Source organism: Micromys minutus, assembly GCF_963924665.1.
Source record: "Micromys minutus genome assembly, chromosome: 31".
NCBI classification, from domain to species: Eukaryota; Metazoa; Chordata; class Mammalia; order Rodentia; family Muridae; genus Micromys; species Micromys minutus.
In genome coordinates this window covers 20,317,388-20,338,060 of record NC_137966.1, presented here as the reverse complement: position 1 = coordinate 20,338,060, position 20,673 = coordinate 20,317,388, and the positions used below count along the sequence as shown (strand labels likewise).

Below are 20,673 nucleotides of genomic sequence, written 5' to 3'. Positions count from 1 at the left end.
TGGGGACACTGGTAACTGTCCTTCTAGAAACCACAGAGGTTGCTCCCACAGTTCCCCTCCCTGTCAGCAGAGCTGGAGCTCAGAGACTTGGCTCTAGGACCTGTGTTCTCTCTCCTCTCAGAGTTCAGAGTGAGTGGGAAAGCGTGGAAGACTTAAGCAGACTGCAGGGGTGTTAAAAATAGAAGTCAAGTTGCTACTGGAGATACGAGGAGAATTCTCCACTCGCAAATCTCTAATTATAATATGTCAAGAGTAAAATACCTTGTCAGGAACAGTATCCGGGAGAACAGAGCGATGACTCTGTCAGCACCGTGATCCATGATATGTTTGGAATCCTACACAAAATAGAAACTCAGCAGAAAAACGTCCTGTGGGGAATTGTCTCAGCCCCCGGGGAATGGCAGAGACGACCTGCTAAGGCTTGTCTGTCCTTGCTTTACTTAGCTCTGGTTGGGAGCTCCAGGTTGCACAGTATCTCTCTTTTAAGATCCTGCAATTTGTGTTAAGTCATGTGCATATATTGGATGTTCTTGGAGCCACCATATGGATGGAGAACACATGGCCTCCACAATGTCCTTAAAATGACATTAAACATTGTGGATATATATGTCAAAGGGCAGTTATTCCAGGATAGTGCTCTCCTATAAGGAATAGCTTACCTAACACCAACCTTTTCATGTTCCTCTATGGATCATGCAGTGTACATGCTCTATAGCTGAGCTATAGGTTCTGTCTAACAGTGACTTTCTGTTAATATAAATCTATGTTATGCATCCAGCCACGAGAGAAGTATTGTTCTGACCTATTTTAATTCCTTCAACGTGCAGTGCAGAACTTGAGGGAAAGAGAAATCTACTCCATCAAGATGTAGGGAGAGAGAGAGAAAATTTGAAGTCAACTTGTCACAGACTAATTTAAATCAGGAAAAACAATCAAAGTAGGTAATGAAGGCAGAGAGAGGGCTTGGCAGGCAAAGAGCAGATGGTCACCAGCCCGGGCACCTGAGCTCAGGACCCAGCCGGCGTGGATAAAAGGCAGGTGGAGCCATCGTGGGCTTGTAACAGCAGTGCAGTGGGGTTAGAGACAAGGGACAGTTGGGATGTGGTGGCCTGCCAACCTAGCTGAAAAGACAGTGAGCTCCAGGTTCAGCTGTCATGTCCTGTCTAAAGAGATTAGGGTGGAGAGAAACATAAGGCATTCAATGTCTCCCTTTGACTTCAGCATGAACATGCATCCAAACACATATAGAAGTATCTTCTTTTTCGACCAAAGAGGGGAAAGAATCTCCAGCAATTAACCGTAACAGAAAAGATAGTATCTGTCCTCTGTCATGCCCTCTCCCACAGGGTGCATCATTTCAATGTGACCAGAGAATACAAAATGATGACCAGTCCCACCCCATAAGCACAATCTCCAAACTCAGGAATTTCTAGTCTCCAGATAGTCTAGGAATTCTTGGAAGTAGATTCCTAGCATGTTTGCCCAAATTCAGAATTTTGCCCCCCATTTTCAAATACCATCCCTAATTCCGAGTCATAGCGAGATAGTGAATAATGCGAAGAAGAGCAATGTCTTAAGAAACTGCCTGTCTTGGGTGCGTCTTGGAGACAAGGTCTCTGCACTCTATCCCACCTGTTCTTGAAACTGATCTGCTCACTTTCACTGGGTTCACATTCTTTGTACTTCTTGTGAGTCTGAGCAGAGAACAGCCCAGATATCTGGGTGTAAGTAAGTGGAGGCACAAACTCTGGTATGCCCACACACTGAAATAGTATTCAGCAATGTACAGGAGTGAGCTAATTAAGCGTGTAACATTGTGGAAAAAATGGTGTAGTGATGTGCAGAGAACAAGAGCTCAGACTCTTTCATATGAACACTGAAGGTAAAGTGTGCAAGAGGAAGAGGGGCTCATGGGAATTCGGCAAAGAACAAGAATGGGAGGGTGGCAGGAGCCAGACACATTGCAGGTGATGCATCTTTTCACTGCTTCGGATATTGGTGAAAGATGCATGCATGTGTTCATTGATACCAATGAATCAAGTATGTACTTCTCAGAGATGCATATACTGCATGCACACTGTACATCTGTAAAGCTATAACAATATTAAAGTTCTCTCTTTCCTGTCATTGTCTCATCCCTTTGGTTTTCCTTTCAAGCATGCTGTTGCTGGACCTTCCCCTTCCCCCACTGTGTGTCTTCTCTATGTCCTGTATTCCATCCCACTGTGTTCCCTGGAGATCGCTTTCTTTGGATTAAATGAATGGACTCAAGCCGCCCAGCCTGTAAACTGCTCTCTGTGGCTGCTGTTCACCTCTGCTGCTGTCTCTCCTTGTCCCGCCTCATTACAATCAGTTAAGACATTCAAAGCTCCTTTCTCTGGCTCCAGCATCCAGTCCTTGACTTCTGATCTTCCCAGCCTCTTCCCCACTCTATCCATCCAATTCCTGACTCATCACCTCCTTGAACTACCTCCCCACCCTCTCACATTCTAGTCTATCCTGTGTTTCACCTCTGACCCTCCTAGTGTCTCTTCCCATGACTTTAGGGGGAAGAAAAGAAAGAAAAACTTCATGTTCCCAGGCCTTGACTGATCCCCAAACTGAGAAGTCAACCTTGAACTGAGTTTATGCCCTGGGTCTCCTTGGCCCCACCCTTGTCTGCTTCCATTTGTAATCTGTTTCTGATACTCGATAGCTTCTTTTATCTTAAGCCTCACCATCTCCAAGCTAGCTTAATAACTATTGTCTAAGAATTTTATAAGTACTAAAACAATGCATCCAGTCCCTATCTTCTCTGAGCATCACAAAATGATCAACAAATACAACAAACCACCCTATTTCTTAAGGTCTTTTCTCTTCCTTGGCATTGTTATTTTCAATTTATCTACAATGTTGCTCAGTCCTTTGCATTGCTGAGTAGTATTTCATTGGACTGCTCTGGGACAAGTTTTTGCTTACCTGTGGGTGACTATTTTTGCTTTTCATGGCTCACTAGTAGCTCCTACCTGTGGGTGAATACGACCGTCACAAAAAACCTGGTAACCCGGAAAACCATCTAACTTTATTACACATCCCCAAGGAAGGCCAGACTAATATCTCCCATGGCAGGGGCATCATTCCCAATACTGAGATGGAAGAAGCACCACACAGGACTTGGCAGATGACTGTCAGTAGTGAGCACTGTGCACACAAGAGATTAACAATGCCAAGTAACCATGGCAACACTGAAATGCAGGGAAAGGAGTCAAACACCAAAGGCCTTGCAGTATAGGTCTCAGATGATGAGACCTTCCCAGAAGAGGCCAATTCTTAGAGGGTGAAATCAGATGCACAGCTGCCAGCCTGCTGGGGAGAAGGAAGACTGGCTGGGTGAGGGAGACAGGGGATCGGGTGGCAGAAGTTTTTTTTTTTTTTTTTTTTTTTTTTTTTTTTTTTTTTTTTCTGAGGAGATGAACATGCTGTGGTACCAGATGGTGAGGATGGCCACACTCACAGGGAATGTACTAATGCCTCTGAATTTAGTACACTAGACATTGATTATAGTGGATATATACACTTTGTAGAAACAAAATCCAGATTGTGGAGGCAATCGAAAGTTTCTGAGTGTGTGCTACTTTTACTGTGGTCAAAGCCTGGCCCTAGAATAGATACAGAGCCAAGCAGCAAAGCCACCCAGTGATTTCCTGTATTTCACAAAATGTGCACCACAAAGCTTTCTGGGTTCCCAGGGCCTAGAATGTGGAAGGAAAAGGTAACCTTGCTGTAAGATGTTACATGTGCCCAATTCCATAAGGAACTTTTCCAAGGACATTTTCCCCAATATGGCCTACACATTTTTATGGGTTTTTAATTGTCATAGGTGCCTTACATATGAGCACCATCTAATTTTAGTGTAATGATTAGTGTCCATGGTCATGCTTAATACTGGCCCACGATCCTATTTTTAACACAGGGTAGTAATAAAATGTATCTTTTTGTTTTCTGTTTGCTTGCTTTTTTTTTTTTTTTCTATCCAATCCAACTTTCAGTGTTTATTCTTAAGGTCCAACACATTTTACTCACATCTGTATGTACCTGAGACAGAACCCCACCAACCACAGCTGGATGTTGTAGCTTAGTTGGTGGAGTGCTTGCCCGAGCATACAGCAAGCCCAGAGCTCCAGTACCAGCTCTGCATCAACTGCTCATGGTGGCATGTCCCATAATCCTGGACTTTAGAGGTGCAGAGCAGAGATGGACAAGGAACTCAAGAACCCGACATGCTAAGCAAGTGCTCTACCTTCCGTCTGCATCTGCATGAAATGCATTTTAAAAGTATGCATTCCACTGAGATAGCGATGTGGGGAACTGGACACTTTAGAGACAGAAAGAATGCCTGTGTCTGTATACTTATATAGACAGCTAAGGAAAACAGGTTCGGCGAAACAAGGAAGGACGCCCAATTGCTAAGGAAATCTCTGGGAGGCTGGTAGCATCTGGAGAGGTTTAGACCCTGCTTTGTTCGTCCAAATCCTGAGCGTACAGGGTACTCTATCAACTACCAGCTCCAGGCCCAGGACACCTGCTCAGGGACAGCAGCCTCCCGGTCCAAGACATAGCATCCACTTACTGTGGCGGTGCCGGAGACGGTCTGGGCGCTCGTGTCAGCGCTCGGCTCGGAGTGCGTCTGTGTAGGAGGATACAGGTTTAATGTGTGGTCGGGGACAGTGGTCTGGCCGGTGTACTCTGGCGCGGGATGGGGATGAGGGGCCGTGTATTCTGCAGGGATGCCATTCTGGGGTGGAGCAAACTGCGCTGAGGCATAAGGCTGAGCCATTGTGTCAGGGGCTGCTGCTGCTTCCTGATTACCCTGAGGAGGGAAAAAAAGAAAATACCGTTAGAGCGCCACAAACAGAACAGTTTCCCACAGTCCAGGAACTGAGTCTCAGCATTTTTTATTTAGGGCTCAGCTAGAGCCCTAAAGTTTGTACTCTCAGACAAGCCTTGCCACATACTATGAGCAAATGGTTAGCATCATCATTCTCGATTTACAAAAAAAAAAAAAAAAAAAAGTCAAGGAATAAGATGATCATGTTCCCCAAGACCTCCAGTACCACTGCCAGGTCTGTATACCACTGGTGGGTCCTGTCTGTTTCATCTCAATTTTGGACAACGCTGGTTTCATGCTGTCTATGGGGACAGTGACATGCTAATTTAATACTGGAATGAGCAGTCAGACTGCTTGGGTGTGTGCTTGGGAGACACATTTGGAGTTAATTCAACTGTTAGTGATTTGGAAGGGCCCCTGGTAAAGATTTTACTGGAGTATGTGTGTGTGTGTCCATGTATGTACATATGTGTTAGTATGTGTGCATCTGTGTGTTGTTATTTTATCTATGATGGCAGCGAATGGAAATACAGGACTTACTTTAGGACCCCTAGCCCTGGCATTCTTTCTCCCTTTAAGATGCTAGATGCTAGCTTACTCTGAGCCTCAATAATCAATGCACCTCATCCTGATCCTTCTTAAAAAAATACGTAAGTACAAGACATTATATAATAATTCTCCCTTCAGTTATAGCATAAACATTCGGTATGATAATTACAGTCAAGTCAAAAGAATTTTTAAAAAAAACCTGAATTCAAATGTTTCCATTTCTGGAAACATCTCCCTCCCTCCATCTCCACCCCCATAACTCCACCAGCTTCACACATTCCACATACACATATGCAGAAAGCAGAAGAAAGAGTAGTCCAGAAGTTTAAAGGGTCTATGGTCTCAAGAGATATAGTTGCATAGAAAGAGGGGAAGGGAGGAAGGAAAGAGAGGGGGGAGAGAGGAAGAGGGAGAGAGAAAGGCAAGCAGGTAACTAAGCAAAGCCAATAATGGTCCTTTTCTATGGTCAGGTACGTGTTACCGTAGTCATCCTGCAAGGATTCTGGCACAAAGGCCAATATGAGTCATGGACAATGGTCCTCAGCCTTTAAGACAGTAACATGTGCAATGCAGATACAGAGCCTTTGTTTCCAGAGAACCATTAATTAATTAACTGTACAGCATTGAAGTTGGGCCTTGTAAGAGAAAGAAGCTTAGCATAAGTTTAAATACTTTTACAAGGAATACGTTTCCACTAGCTCCTTCCAACCTCTGTGCCACTAGAAAGAGGGTACCCTTCCTTCTGGTCTAACCATTTTCCTGGAGCACAGAGGCAGACGCAGGTCAGCTGTGGCTCAGGTTGGGTGACTACATAAGTTTATCTAACTCCAGAAGAGGACATTTACTGTCTCGCTGATGCTCAGATTCTACACTGAAGGTTTCAAGAATGCCCCTTCCATCTTCCATTTTGATGGACATTCACCCTCAGCCCATGGAGTGCAGAAGTGGCTATATTCTGCCCCTGGTAGTTTGAGTTAGCAGCAGCAGTCAGCCACATGGTTTCAGCTGCCAGTCACAGGGTAGGCTGGTGTCCATTTCTTTAGCAAAGTTATTAGTTTTCTTCCTAGTCATAGGAATGGGACATTGTTAGTGTTTGGGGAGCCCTCTTTCCACTTTGATACAGTAGTAGAAATAATAGAAGGCTGTAAAAAGAGTATAAGCCTGAGGCCTGCTTACAGGTGAGGTCACACAGAACCAAAGGTGCCAAGGTGCTGGAAAAACAGGAAACACTCAAGTCTTGATGACATCATATTAAGATTGGATCTATCTTTGTGGGCAATTGAAAAGAGCCCTATTTGAGTTACAAAAAAGGGATATATATATATATATATATATATATATATATATATATATATATAAATATATATATATATATATATATATTCATTTTTAATAGCTTTTCTAAGTTATTGGTAACATGAAATGTATGTGTTTAGGCCAGTACTTGGGGATTTTATATATACAGACAATGTGAAAAGGCCCCTCTGCTGCAACCCATGTCCATCCATTTGCCCACACACCTGAGAGCACATGAGTTTATGAGAAGATCTCACTTGAGATGCATCTTCCTAGAATATACATGACTTTTTACACCACCGACTCAATTCTGCATTTGACTTCCACAGAGCAGCTTCATCTTGACTAACTCTAACTTTTAAAATCCCTTTTTTCTTCCCATTCTACTCCCCTCCCCCTTTACCCTTTACCAGTGATGAAACCCTGGATGTCATACATACTAGTAAAACATTTGGCACTGAGTTGTATTGTATTCTCTCTCTCTCTCTCTCTCTCTCTCTCTCTCTCTCTCTCTCTCTCTCTGTGTGTGTGTGTGTGTGTGTGTGTGTGTGTGTGTGTATGTGTGGTATGTGTGTGTGTTATTAGTTTGTTGGTTTTATTCTGTTTTGTTTTGTCTTGTTTTGTTGAGACTGGGTTTCTCTGTGTAGCCCTTGTTACTGGAACTCACTCTATGGACCAAGCTGGCCTAGAACTCAGAGATCTGCCTGCCTCTGACCTTTGCATGCTGGGATTAACGGTGTATGCCACCAGGGCATGGTTTCACTTTTACTTTTTAAGACGGGGTTTATTTCATAAAGTCACCCAAGTAGGACGTGAACTTGACATTTTCCTATCTCAGTAGCAGAGATTATAGAAATGAGGCTCCAGGCACTGCTATTGGGTCTTTTTGCTATTGGGTTCTCTATAAGGTGGTTTTCTGTCCCTTAAAATTCCAAGGACCCATCTGTGTGCATGTGTTGTGTGTGCGTGTGTATGTGTGTGTATGTGTGTGTACTTCCTCTGCTGTTTTGGTAGGGAACTTAAGTACTTTTCTTTTCCTGGAGGAATATAGACCACGTCCGGCAGAGGCTGGCTTGGCAAACAACTGCTAGTGCAGACCTGGACTGCAGCTTATTTTTGTAAATAAGGTTTAATTGATGCATAATCCAATAAATGGGTTCATTTGTTTAACAAATTGTCTACAGCTGCTTTTGTACACCAAGTATAGAGTTGGTTTGCTGCGACAGAGACAATATAATCCTCAAAGTTTAAACTATTTACAGTCTCAACCTGGGTAAGGAATTGCTTTGAGGAGCCATGGCAGAAGAGCAGGAGAAATGGCAAATCCAGCTAAGAAATCATTATTGTACAAAGAGTTCGGGCAGGACATGAGTTAATGGTCACAGGAGAAGAAAAGGGACATATTCTGTCTAAGCAAAGGAATGGTTTTGTCTGATTCACCATATTGTCGACAATGATGATGTTACATACAATAGATGTGTGATTATAATCTCAGGTGAACAGGGGTCCACACACACACACATACACACACACACACACACACACACACACAGAGAGAGAGAGAGAGAGAGAGAGAATCACGAACTGCACAGACTATCCCTTCTATTCGTTGGTCCTCAGAAGACAAGTTGAGCAGTGTTGTGTTTCACCTCCAGGTTGACACATTAGGCCAACAGTTCTCAAACACGCATGGGTGTCCCAAAGACATTTGAGGCAATGACTGGAAACATCTCTGGATGTCTATGCTCTTAGCATTTATTCCTTGAACAACAATGATTTTGCCAAATCTCTCTAGTGCAAAAACCAGGCCTTCTTCTCATTGGGCTCCAAATGCTATATGTGGCTGATGTCTAGAATTCTTGCTTTGCTTGCACTAGATCCCTAGTTTATTTAACTTAGTAGTCAGAAGAGTTTTATCTAGCACTGAGAAGAAAAAAAAAAAAAACACTCAAGATTCAGGACAAAAGGTCATTCATGGGAAAGCAAGGCATTGAACTCAGACTCATCTTCAGCTTTCATTTTGCAAGAGAATCATCTACTGTGGATGCCAAATCAGCTTATGGAAGGACCACGCCACTCTCTGTGACATACGTCATGGTATTCAAACCTATTTCACTTCCTACTAAGGGGAGGTCAGAGTGTGAGGTGTTGGGTGAAAGATACTTGTGATTCTGTTTCCCAGATGCATAAGGTAACTTGGGTAATGGCTGGCACAGTGGCACAGCAGTATCGACAGCCTCTGTGTCATTGCAACATTGGAGCATGACTTAAGAGTCCTCCGACCCTGTCATAAGGAAGGCAAGGACCAGCTCAGAGTGCGTGTGCAGCCAGAGCACCTGAATCTCTCAAGATCTGTAGCACTCTGGCAGAGATGAGATGTCAAAGTCTAAGGACCAAATCAGGGAAAACCAAACGGACACTAGTTAGTGTTCAGGTACACTGGGCTCTGTATTGCATCTTGTACCTGGAGGTCTCGAACAGATGTTGGCAGGACCCCCTACAGTTACTTATTAACACCGACAGCAGCTCCAGAGAGACCCTAATTAATATTCCCAACATTTGCACTTTAGGCTAATTACAGCTAATATTTAATTAAGATCATTGTACTTCCTATGGAAGTATTTTTCACCTTCAAATGACTTGAGAGATGTCTTTGTTCCCTCCCTAGTGATGCTTCTTGGTCTTGAGCTTAGGTTGAAACAAATTTTCATAGAAAATTAGATGACGTGTAAGAGCACCATTTCTACACCCTTTCAAATTCCAGGTATTTGAACAAGATCTTAGTTGAAGGCTAAAGCCATGTTCCAGTAGGTGATGGGGACAGGTAAAATATGCCTGGTAGGACAGTCTCAAATTTGCAGAAGCTACCTCTTCTATCCCAATGCCCAGCCTCCTCTTTTCTCTAAATAAATGGAACAGACAGAGAGATCTAGGTATTTGCAGAGTCAGGGTGCTTGTGGGTGTTCCTCCTTGATAGGGGGGTGATTCTGCTTTGCAAGTATCCCCCACATCACCAAGCAAGCACCTCGAGGGCTTGTGCAAATTTTCACATCCAATTCCCTCTGCCAAGGTAGTCTTAGGTTGCTACTAAATATAAGGAAAGGGGACGTGTGGGAGGGAAGAGGTCAGGATCTCTCATGGGTGAAAACCCACAATGCTCCAGGGTGGAGTGTGTGAAAGTGTAGGATACATGAGGCCTGTGAATATTGGTGTAGAAGAACAGTCCTTGTCTTCATAAATCAAACTTCCCCATCAATCAGATGAAGTTACAACCTGCTCAGTGTTACACAGGGTGTTCAAAAGGGTTCCTTCCACTTGTTTACCAAGAGCAAAGGGATTATTCAGATGCAAACAAATCTTATTCCTTAAAGCAAAGAAAATCCCCCAAAGTCATTTCAATTTAAGTGTTTTACTGAAGCATGAAATAGACAGAATATTATTGCTATTTTAAGACAGGAGCCGTAATCTATTTAGCATCGTGTGTGCATTCATTCACAGAGTCAGGACTCAGATACAGAGGATTTTCATAGGTACCAGAGACAGAAAATGCTGTGCCTCTGAGGTGGACACATTAGAGAGAATCCTCTTCTCATTGTCTGTTTCCACCCCTCCACCCAGCTCCAGACATTCTCTTTTCATGTAGCAAGCACACTGGGTGATTTAGTAGAACTTCTCTTGGAGAAACACAGGAACTATCAGTGGCAGCCAGGCTGACTTTGCAAAACATGTTGGCTTAAAAGACTAAGGCAGAACACATTTTATCCGAGTCACAGTCCTGCTGAGCCAGGAGAAGGGAAAGTGCCTGATCCCATAGCTGCCAAGGCAGACTTGAACCAAATGTGTTCCTGCCGGTAGGGTGTGCATCTTTTTGAGTGTGTGTGTGTGTGTGTGTGTGTGTGTGTGTGTGTGTGTGTGTGTGTGTGTGTGTCATACACATAACAAACTTAGAGTGTTCCCTTCCTGGAGTGTATTTGTCCTCTGCCTATTTCTTGCCTTAAGCCCCTCACCCACACTACCCCAGCCCTTAGAATGAAGAAATACATGGGAATTGTCAAGAGCTAATAAGCCCACTGATTACAAATGTCCACGTGGTCAACAAATGCATCTGCTCTTCCCAAGACCCTCCCGGCAAAGCACACACTGAAGTAAACTCTCTTGAGGACTCTGTTGGTCCCCAGTGGCTGCTTGCAGCTTGCAGTCTTGCTGATAGTTTGCTTTACTGGAGTTCAGCAACCTGGTCTGCTCTGATCTACTTCTCTGGCAGGAAATTGCACATATTCAGAGAAAGCCTCTTGTGCTGAGCTGAAATGGGCTAAAATGCATCATACCCCGGGGGCAATAAAACAAAGAGAAAAAATGCAAAATGACATCATTAACTTGCTGGTCCTAGGACAAGCACAGATCCATGCAAGAGCACCTGCTTCTCTAACCCCTATATGTACATATATTCACACACACACACACACACACACACACACACACACACACACACACACACAATGCACACACAGATTCAACAACACTCCTGTCCTTTCACCAAGGATGATGCAAGATAAAAACTGTCTTCCAGAAATCCCAGACTTAACACTAAAAATGAAATAAATAAATAAATAAATAAATAAATAACGCACAAGGCAATGGTTTTGCTCCATTCAAATCCCAGTATCAAGTGAAAAATCAGAAATACCTGCTGCACCATGCTGCATGCTCTCTCCTCCATAAACTTAGCAGCTGTTCTAATCCCACACCACAGAGCATCTGCCCAGAGAAAGACTCGATGAGGAGCTAGGGTGTGCAGGCTGGGCACTATGAGAATGATCGGGGTGTTGATGGAGGGGGAGCTGAGGCTGCTTGGCTGACCTCCCCCTCAACATCTGACTGCATCCAAAACCAGCCCCAGATGGGACTCTTCTGCAAGGGAGGCCTGGCCCATCAATCACAGCTTGCTCCTCCTCTGGCTGCTGCTCTGGGTTTCAGAGTGTACCACTGCGCGGACGATTATGTAGTAGAAGGGAACAAATGAACACACACACACACACACATGCACACACACACACACACACACACACACACACACATGCACACACACACACACACACACACACACACACACACACATGCACACACACACTCACACACTCAGGGCTCCACTACACTAATAGCTATTTAAAAAAACATTAGAAATGCTATTCTATGCATAGCCTGGAGCTGGAATTTTTCATTACTAAACTAAATATATGATATGCAAAGTTATAAAATCCACTGGGGAGCTTGCTAAGATCTTATTTCATTTTCTGAGAAAGGAAGAAGGGATGTTTGGGGGCTGCAGGGAGGGTGGTGAAAGAGGATGTAGGATGCTCCAAGAGATCAAGAGATGGTCACAGGCAAATTAACAAAACACCATAATTACCATAATGGGGCTAGGGAGATGGTAAGTCGGTAACATACTTACCTTGCAAGTGTAAGACTGGGATTCGTTTCCCTAGAACCCATGTTAAAAATATAAAATCCAGACATGGGGGCTTGTGATTATATTATCAGTGCTGCAGAGGAAGAGGCAGAGGCAAATGGACCTATGGGCTTAATGGTTTTCCAGTTTAGGCAATTTGGAAACTTCTAGGCCAGTGAAAGAACTGTCTCAATCAATAATGTGAAGGATTCTTGGAGTGGCACTTAAAGTTGTCTTTGGTGTGTACCGTGTGAGCACAAACACACACATGCCCAGGGTTTCCTATGCATGCATGAACATGCTTCTGCATGTTTCTGCTTGTACTGACATGGACACACACATGCACAAACACCAGCACACATAGAGAATATCACAAGAACATGTGAAACCATATGTGGCTAATCGGGAAATGATCACAAAATGGGATCAAGGGTGGTTACTAGGAAGACTCTTAGCCTGCTGGTTGTGTGCCCTTAGGCAAGAGGCAGCCACTCTTGGTTGCCAACATTGGCTTCTGCAAAATGGGAAAAAGATTGAGTGACTTCATAGTGTTATTTTGAAGACTAAAATATTTTAAACGTTAAAAGGCAAAATGAAATCAAGGAAAGTAGCATTGAGGACCAAAAGCATTCATGATGGGGTTATATTATCAGATGGTTTGACTCCTGTATAATGAAATGGCCTAAACTGGACCTCTGTCCCTGTCCCCATACACCTTAGATCAGAACTCACTGCAATAACAAGCAGTCAGTGAAGGGACCCACAGGAGTCCACACCACAGCACTCAGGCATGCAATGGGCAAACAGCACATTTTAGAGCTCTGGCTGCATCTTTTGCTTCTTCTGTCTCTTTCTACCTTGTTGTTTGATCTGTTCTTCCACGCAGTAAAGATGAGCATCATATAAAACATTCCCTCATGTGGCTGCAGAGCCAGCTTTAGGCCCCACATCACCTCCTTTGTTTAAAGCTGCGGATATTTGGTTCTACTATCTTTATTAAAACCATAACAGTCAGAGAGGAACGTCAAAACAATGTCAGTTACATTTGACCACATCTTTCCTGTCCATCAAAGGAGTGGTTTCTAGGGTCCTGTGCACCTTCATGTGGATAGCTGCTTAGCATTGACACAACTCACTGTGCAAAGAGCCCCTGCATGAATGGGGAGAGTGAACAGACTTTGCTTGTAATTAAATTAGATGACTGGGGGTAGGGGGAGGGGAGGGCCAAGGAAGCCTGGGGGCCTTCAACTTTCCTGTCTTTCTCTTGCACCAGTTCAGGAAAACCGGTGATGATTGATAATCTCTTTTGCAGAAATTCTCTGATATCTAGTATTAGAAAGAAAATATAAGATAAAAATCATTCTTGTCACCCTTAGATTCCCAAACACACCCCGGGTATAACTCCCCAATGCACCAGGCATCCGTGCTAAGTCCAGCAGCACTCAGGCTCCCTGAAAAGATGTGCTGGCTGCTCTCTCTGATGCACTCACTCCAGAGAGCCCACCTGTCCCTGCCAGAGTCTAGCTCAGCCTGTGGGGACAGCGACTCCTGACAAGAGCAAAGGGTTCCTTGTCCTTACTATAACTATGAAACCAAACTTCTGTCCTCCTGCCTGGGAAAAGGGAGGGGAGTCCAAAGTGGACAAATTCCCTAGGAATAATAGTGAGAATTCTTGAAAATAATTAACCATACTGATTGAACAAAGTAACCAAATAAAGTAGCTCCCTCAGGCAAAATAGATCAGGAAATGAATGGAAACTGCCCTGGACTTGTCGAGAACTTGGGGATTCTTTTCAATTCATCAAATAACAAAGTTCTGCAGTAAAGTGGCTTCCTCAGAATCCCAGAGGGTAGGATCCATGCCATGGGTCTTCCCAAACAAGCTGGTTCACTGCACTAAGAGAAGGATGGTCTTTAAGATAGTATATATGATATCTTGTACTATGAAACCTAGAAATGGGGGAATCAGGCCAACATTTTTAACCAAGTGTTTATGTGTGTCCATATATGTGTACAGTGACTATGTGCATGAGGCAGAATTTATGTGCCTTCCCCCACCCCTCCTCATAATATTCTCTAAGACATAATATTCTCTCCCTGAGCCCACTAATGCAGCTGGCCTCTCTGGCCAGCAAGCTCCAGATATCTGCCTGCCTCCATGTCCCTAGAGCTGGAATCATCACTATGAGCTTCTGTGTTCAGATTTCACATGAATCTGGGGGACCTGAATCTTGGTCCTTTTGTTTTTATGGTAAGTACTTTACCAAATGAGCCATCCTCCCTCCAAATTCACACTGACCTTCTTTAAGTGAAATCAAGTCTATGGCATTGGTAAGCAGTAGACTAGACAATCTGTTTCATGAAACCTTTATGTACATGAATCAGTTCGTGATATCAAAATGCAATGTAAAAAATTAAAAACCGTAAACTGTGTTAAATAATACTAAGTCATTTGCAGCATTTGTTAGAACCAAGCCTTTTAATAATACTGTCAAAGGGGATCAAGCTAATGTAGTGAGAATCAAAGAGTACTGAGCTGGGGAATTTGGCAAGCAATCTTATCCTTGTACACCATAGATTCCTCATTCATAAAATAAAAATGATGGTATAGACTATTCTTACTTGTGAGACTTTGGTAATTCTCTGGGTGCAGAGAATATCAACAGATATATATTTGATCATCTATAAGTTCTTTGGTATATATTCTACTGGTGGGACGAAATTGGGCCCATCTAGTTCAACACACTGTGAACTATCTGCTGTGGGTCACTCTTATATATAAGAAATTCCAATTTCACAGCCCCTTTAATATGTATCAAAACTCAGATACATTTACATACTCATTTAGAGTAAAACCAATACCACTCGCCTTAGTCAACAAGCCATTGGGCGAAGGAAGGACCAGAAATTTAGCTGTATTGGTCTGATTAGAGAATTACTTTACTGGATTTATGTAAAAATGAAAACATTGGGGATAAGAATGAAGATTTGAATGACAATGATGATGGTAACTGGTCATTGATTATTGTAATGGTGGAAGGGGTAAAATGGTGATGGTGGGGACGGTGATGGTGACGATGATGAGGTAGTACAAGTACGGATGGTGATGTTGATGGTGGTGATGGTTGTAGTGATGCAGATGTTGAAGATAGTGGTAGTGATGGTTGGGATGGTTATAATAATGGCACCGATGACAGGAGTAGAAATGGTATTATTAGTAGCAATGAACGTGGTAGTAAAGGAAAGAGGGGTGATTCTTGTGATGATAGGGATGGAGTTGAAGGTAATAATAAGAAACATTTTTGTAGTGTGCATGTATGCATGCATGTGTGGGGCTATGCATGTGTGTGTGTGTGACACATGAGTGCATATTTGTATAGGTGCATACCTGTGTATGGATGGAGACATCAGAGGCCTACTTAGTGGCATCTTTCTACATTGCTCCCCACCTTAGTTTTTGTGATAGAATGTCTCATTAATTCTGCAGCATTCTGTTTTGGGTACTTTGGCTCATCAGTAAGCCCCTGGGCTCTGACCATCTATGTTCTCTCAGTGAAGGGACTGAAAGTACATGATCCACACTTGGCTTTTGTGTGGGTGCTAGGGTTCTGAATCTCAGTCCTTGAATTCCCATGACACTAGACCTACAGAGCCACATTCCTAGCCCAAGAGTTATGCTAACTGTGAGTTGAGTACTAACTGTGCAGTCATTGTCCTTAATGCTGATAATCAATGATTCAACAAAGCATTGTCTACATCATGTCAAGGAATAAGAGTTAAATGTGTGCATTCAGCAATCCTCACTATTAAGGGACTAGGAAATGGAGGTACCCACCTGCCAGACTTCTATGCACTTCATTTTAAATAGAAGTAAATCAGTGCTAACCTCTGTTTGGTCAATATACAGAATTCAGTCTCCTAACAGTTCCAGCTTGTGAAAAAGCACCTCTTAAACTGTGCGCCAGGACATCGTTCTTAGGTCAAGAGTTCACAGCAAACCAGAAGCGAAGACAATAATCCATATCACGGACTCCAGGGAGAGCAATTTGTCTCATCTCACTTCCCCTGCCTCTCTGTGGAAGCTCAAGAGGACAGAAGCCATCTCGCCACGGCTGACAAACAGCAGGCCCTAGAAACACAAACCGCCTGAGTGGGCGGCAGGCTTGCAAAGATGAGGTGTCATGTTTGCCAAATGTTCCAGCCCGAGTTTTCCATTCGGAGTTACAGGAGGCGATGGAGAGGTTGTTTTTCTCCACTCCTTAAAAGTTAGCAATCATCAAATATTTATGGCATTGTGTTCAAGTCAGGAACCGAGACATGGCTGCTTCCGAGGTGATATTTCCAAAGAGGAAAGTGCAGATTTCTGACAGGATTACTAGTGTCCTGAAGAAGTGAAAGGCCAGCCATCCAAATTAGGCACTTGGAAGAGTGGCTTCCACATCTTTCTTGACACTGTTTCAGGACAAGGGGGACCCAGCCTTTGGTTTTAAAAATCTTACCTAGCCAAGGTGTGCTGGCCCAGTCCTGTAATCTCAGTTACAAGGAAGGGTAAAGCAGGAAATAGCAGCTTCATTGCCAGCCTGGCCTAAGTAGCAAGACCTTGTCTCAACATAAAAGTAGACTATCTGCTAAGCTCATAGCTCAGTTAGAACGTACTTAACTAGCATGAGGAAAGTCCCTGGATCAATCCAATGGCATGACTCCTGAGTTTAGGGAATCTCCTCTATGTTTTAATTCCTTGTGTCTGAATTTGCTTAGAATGTAACAGGCACACATATGTGCATGAGTAAACACACACAGGTATACTTTTTACATACACACAAACACACATTTACTGGATTGAGTCATGCTTCTGACTCTATGCCAATAGTTACTTTCTCCAACCTACACAGTAACTAGCAAAACCCAAAAAACAAAACAAAACAAAAAAACTAAGGAGACCTTGAATATGGTAAGATGTTCTTTGTAAACTTTCAGTGCTTGTCTCCTGAGTTACTTCTTGCCACTTTGACACATCATTTGCACCTGGCAATGAGGTTGGCATCCCTGTGTCACAACAGCTCTGTTGAAGAAGCCTCGGCTGCTCTGACTGTTCTGCCTCCAACCCTCTGATGCTCCGTCCTTCAGTCTGTGAGGAACGGGTGGAACAGCCCACAACCACGATTGAATGCGGTCATGTAGACACAAAGATAGAGGAACACACAGGAAGTAGAATTTCATAAATAAACATTGGAGAAGATGTTTTCAGAAAGGAAAGGCCAGATAAAATGCATTTCAGGCTTGTCCCTTTATCAATAGTGTCCGTATATATGAATGTCCGTGATCACATGTGCCAGGCTGTGGGTGTAAAAGTCTGAAGGCCACATTGTGGAGTTTATCCTCACCTTCTCCCTTTCTATGGCTTCCAGGGAAGGAACACAGATCATCAGGCTGTCATAGAAAATGTCTTTCCCTACTAAGTCATCTTGCTGGTCCTGGTAAATGTACTTTAAATAATAATTCAATAAAAATTGTTCTGTCCTGGGTGTGAAAAACATCACAGCTAAAAAATGATTTTCACAATCTGCCTTTTTTTTTAACCACCCTCACTTCTGCCACAACCACCACCTATATTATCAGCTCCATCTCCACCACCAGCAGCAGCAACAACTTCAACAGCTCCTCCACCAGCTCTGCCACCACCACCTCCACTACCACCATCAAATCTGTGTCAACTCCATGTTCAAGATGACTTGGAATTACTTCCACCATTTCTAAGCCTAACCACAATGGATATATTTTCCTTCTTCATTACCTTCTTTATAGCGACACTAGATGATATAGGGACAGTAACTATGTTGGGTACATCTGCATAGCCAACAAGTCAACATTAAGATTTTTTGTAGATGTGATATGTAGTTTTTAGTAAGTTTTTAGTACAGGCAAGCCAAGTACACTGGAAGTAGAGAATAGTAGTACCCAAGGGCACAACTAACTATAAGTAAATGTCACCAAGAAGTTATGAAGTCTCTGTCACCAGATTGGGACAGTTGAGGATTGGGACAGGCTAAGTCACACTGCTGAAGAGAGAACCATACATTATTCGTATTGGCATGATGTAATGGATAACGAGCTGTTTTATGAAACAGAAAAGTATTCATTCAAATACAACAAAATATGAAGGTCTATTCAGATATTCTTCTTCATGTTACACACAAGAAAATGTATGTTATGTAGCCATGAGTTAACATATCTTCTTTATTTTCCATCCCTTCTTTAAGCCAGATACATATACAGCTGGTTATTATGTGGCTTGGATGAAACACAACCCAGTTAACACTCAACAAGTACCTTGGAAATAGTTACTTTTAATTATCAACCCATTGGGATTTAGCATCTCCATGGTAACAAATCTCTATACAAGTTTGTGAAGGATGGTCTAGATTTGTTTAACTGAGGCACACAGACTCATTTTAAATGTAGGTGACACCGTTTCAGAGGCTGAGTCCCTAGGTTAACTAAAAAGCAGACAGTGAACTGAGTGCCAACATTCAACTCTCTCCGATTACTGACTGCAGATACAATGTGACCTTTCTATTCCATGATGGACTACACCCTAAAACTGTGAGCCAAAATGAACCTTCCTCTCCTATGTTGCTTCTTCCAGAGTGCTTTGTCCCAGCAGAAGAAATGATTGAGACAACCTGCCACTCTCATATAATCTAGGAAGAGTATATAAAAGTAGTATCTGCTTGTATTCTAAATAACTCATTTGTCCCTTGGATATTAAAGAGGTCTCTGGAAACTATACACTCCTTAAGAGCAGGAGCTTGTCAGAGGTCCCTTTACATTTTCCTCATGTTAGTCTACAGTGTGTAATCAAGGTGTTTGACATGGAAAATATCAATTGGCTGGTATTCATCTCACTTGTAGAAAAGTGTCTAATCTGGTTATGGTAGCAGGAAAAGATGATAAAGTATGACCTTGTCTTTCACTGTGCATTGCATAAGTTTTAGCCTCTAATAGTGTGCCAGATAGGAAAAAAAAAAGAGCTGTCATAAAATGAATTATTGTCAGATATATAAGAAAGGAAACCAGGAGAGACCGCCAGAAAGTAAGGGCTGTGTCTCATTCTAGAAGCAACATGGAATCCACATAACTGTTTTCAGTAGCTTGGGACCCCCCTCCCCCATCTTCCACTGTAGGGGCTGTAGTGATGAGCTACATAATCAGGGCCCAGATACTGCCAAGATCTAGGTAGGCCAGAGTCCCAAGACAGACTTGGATTTTCTGTACAATGGGACACACATCTTGAGGAAGGAACAGAAAAGAGCTGAAATGCTCTCCATTATCCTTGAAAGGAGCTGATATCCAAACTTGGAGTTGAAGAATAGCAAAAAATCTCAGAAATAAAATAGTTTGACAATGCAGTAAGTGGAAGGTAGATGTGGTGTTTAAAATAGGGGAATGTATCTCACGGTGTGACAGAGTGCATAAAATAGAAGTAAAGGACGAAACTGAGGCTATTCTCTGACATGTAGGACTGACAGCAGACTACGTTATTATAAGGATTTTAAAGTCAGAGACCCCAGCATGTCTTAGAGAACACGAGGCACAGTACAACCAGCATGGCCTTCACAGGGTGGTTCATCCCAAGTGTTGGTCACAATGCAGAAGAGATGCAGCACTGACACTTCCCAGGAAAATCCAGTCACAGTGAGAAAGGGGAAGAGATCATGGACTCGCCATCATGATGCTGAAGTCTCATGCAAAGCCACTCAAATACTTGACATAGAAATGAAAAATAAATTCACTTCACGTCATATATCTAGTACATGTGTGTGTGGTGGGTATTGCTTCTCCAGTGGTGTTTTATTTCTCCCTCCTAATATCTCAGCCAAGGGTAGGAAGGAATGTTTCTGGGAGCAACTCCACATGATCTTTCCTAGCTTCCAATGCAAGACGGGGAACTAGAAGGCAGGCAGTGAGCATCTTTTATGCCCATTTAATGCAAGCATCCAAGGACAGCTTTTTCAATAAGTCTCAACTATGAGATTTGAGGTAAATTCTAGGTATATTCTATGTTCAATGCGCCATACATTTTCTATCTATATTGCCTGACAAATATAGGAATGAGAATCGGTTTGTATGCCTGATGATCTATGGACCCCACTAATTCTTCTGAAAACTTTCCATGGGGAATACAGAAAGCTGAACATAGACTTTATGACAACCTGACAATAGAACACCAGTTGCTAGGCATCAGAACCCAAGAACACTAAGATGCCATGGGCTTTCCACACCCAATACAACACAACTGAGCGTGCACATGCTATATACATGTCAGTATGAAAGCCCCCACTGTAAGTATGGGCCCAGAGCCATGTACAAGACATCCACCACGGAGCTATAGCGCCAGCATAGTTCATTGCTTTTTGAGTGTAATCAGAGGAACCAAGAAAATAAGATCCGTCTTCCTAAATTCTGTAATTGATTCGGCCTCTACTTCCAGTGAGGTCTTAAATCCCACACT

General features: G+C 42.9%; 1 protein-coding gene across 4 annotated transcripts in view; it reads right to left on the bottom strand.

The window, feature by feature from the left end:
* Window positions 1-20,673, bottom strand: part of RBFOX1 (RNA binding fox-1 homolog 1) — a 335,551-nt gene that overhangs the window by 171,607 nt on the left and 143,271 nt on the right. For all 4 annotated transcript variants that reach the window (XM_080942246.1, XM_080942245.1, XM_080942247.1 and 1 more), the window contains exon 2: window positions 4,610-4,849. In XM_080942246.1, the coding sequence (XP_080798372.1) occupies window positions 4,610-4,849 (240 nt within the window). The remainder of the gene's footprint in view (window positions 1-4,609; window positions 4,850-20,673) is intronic.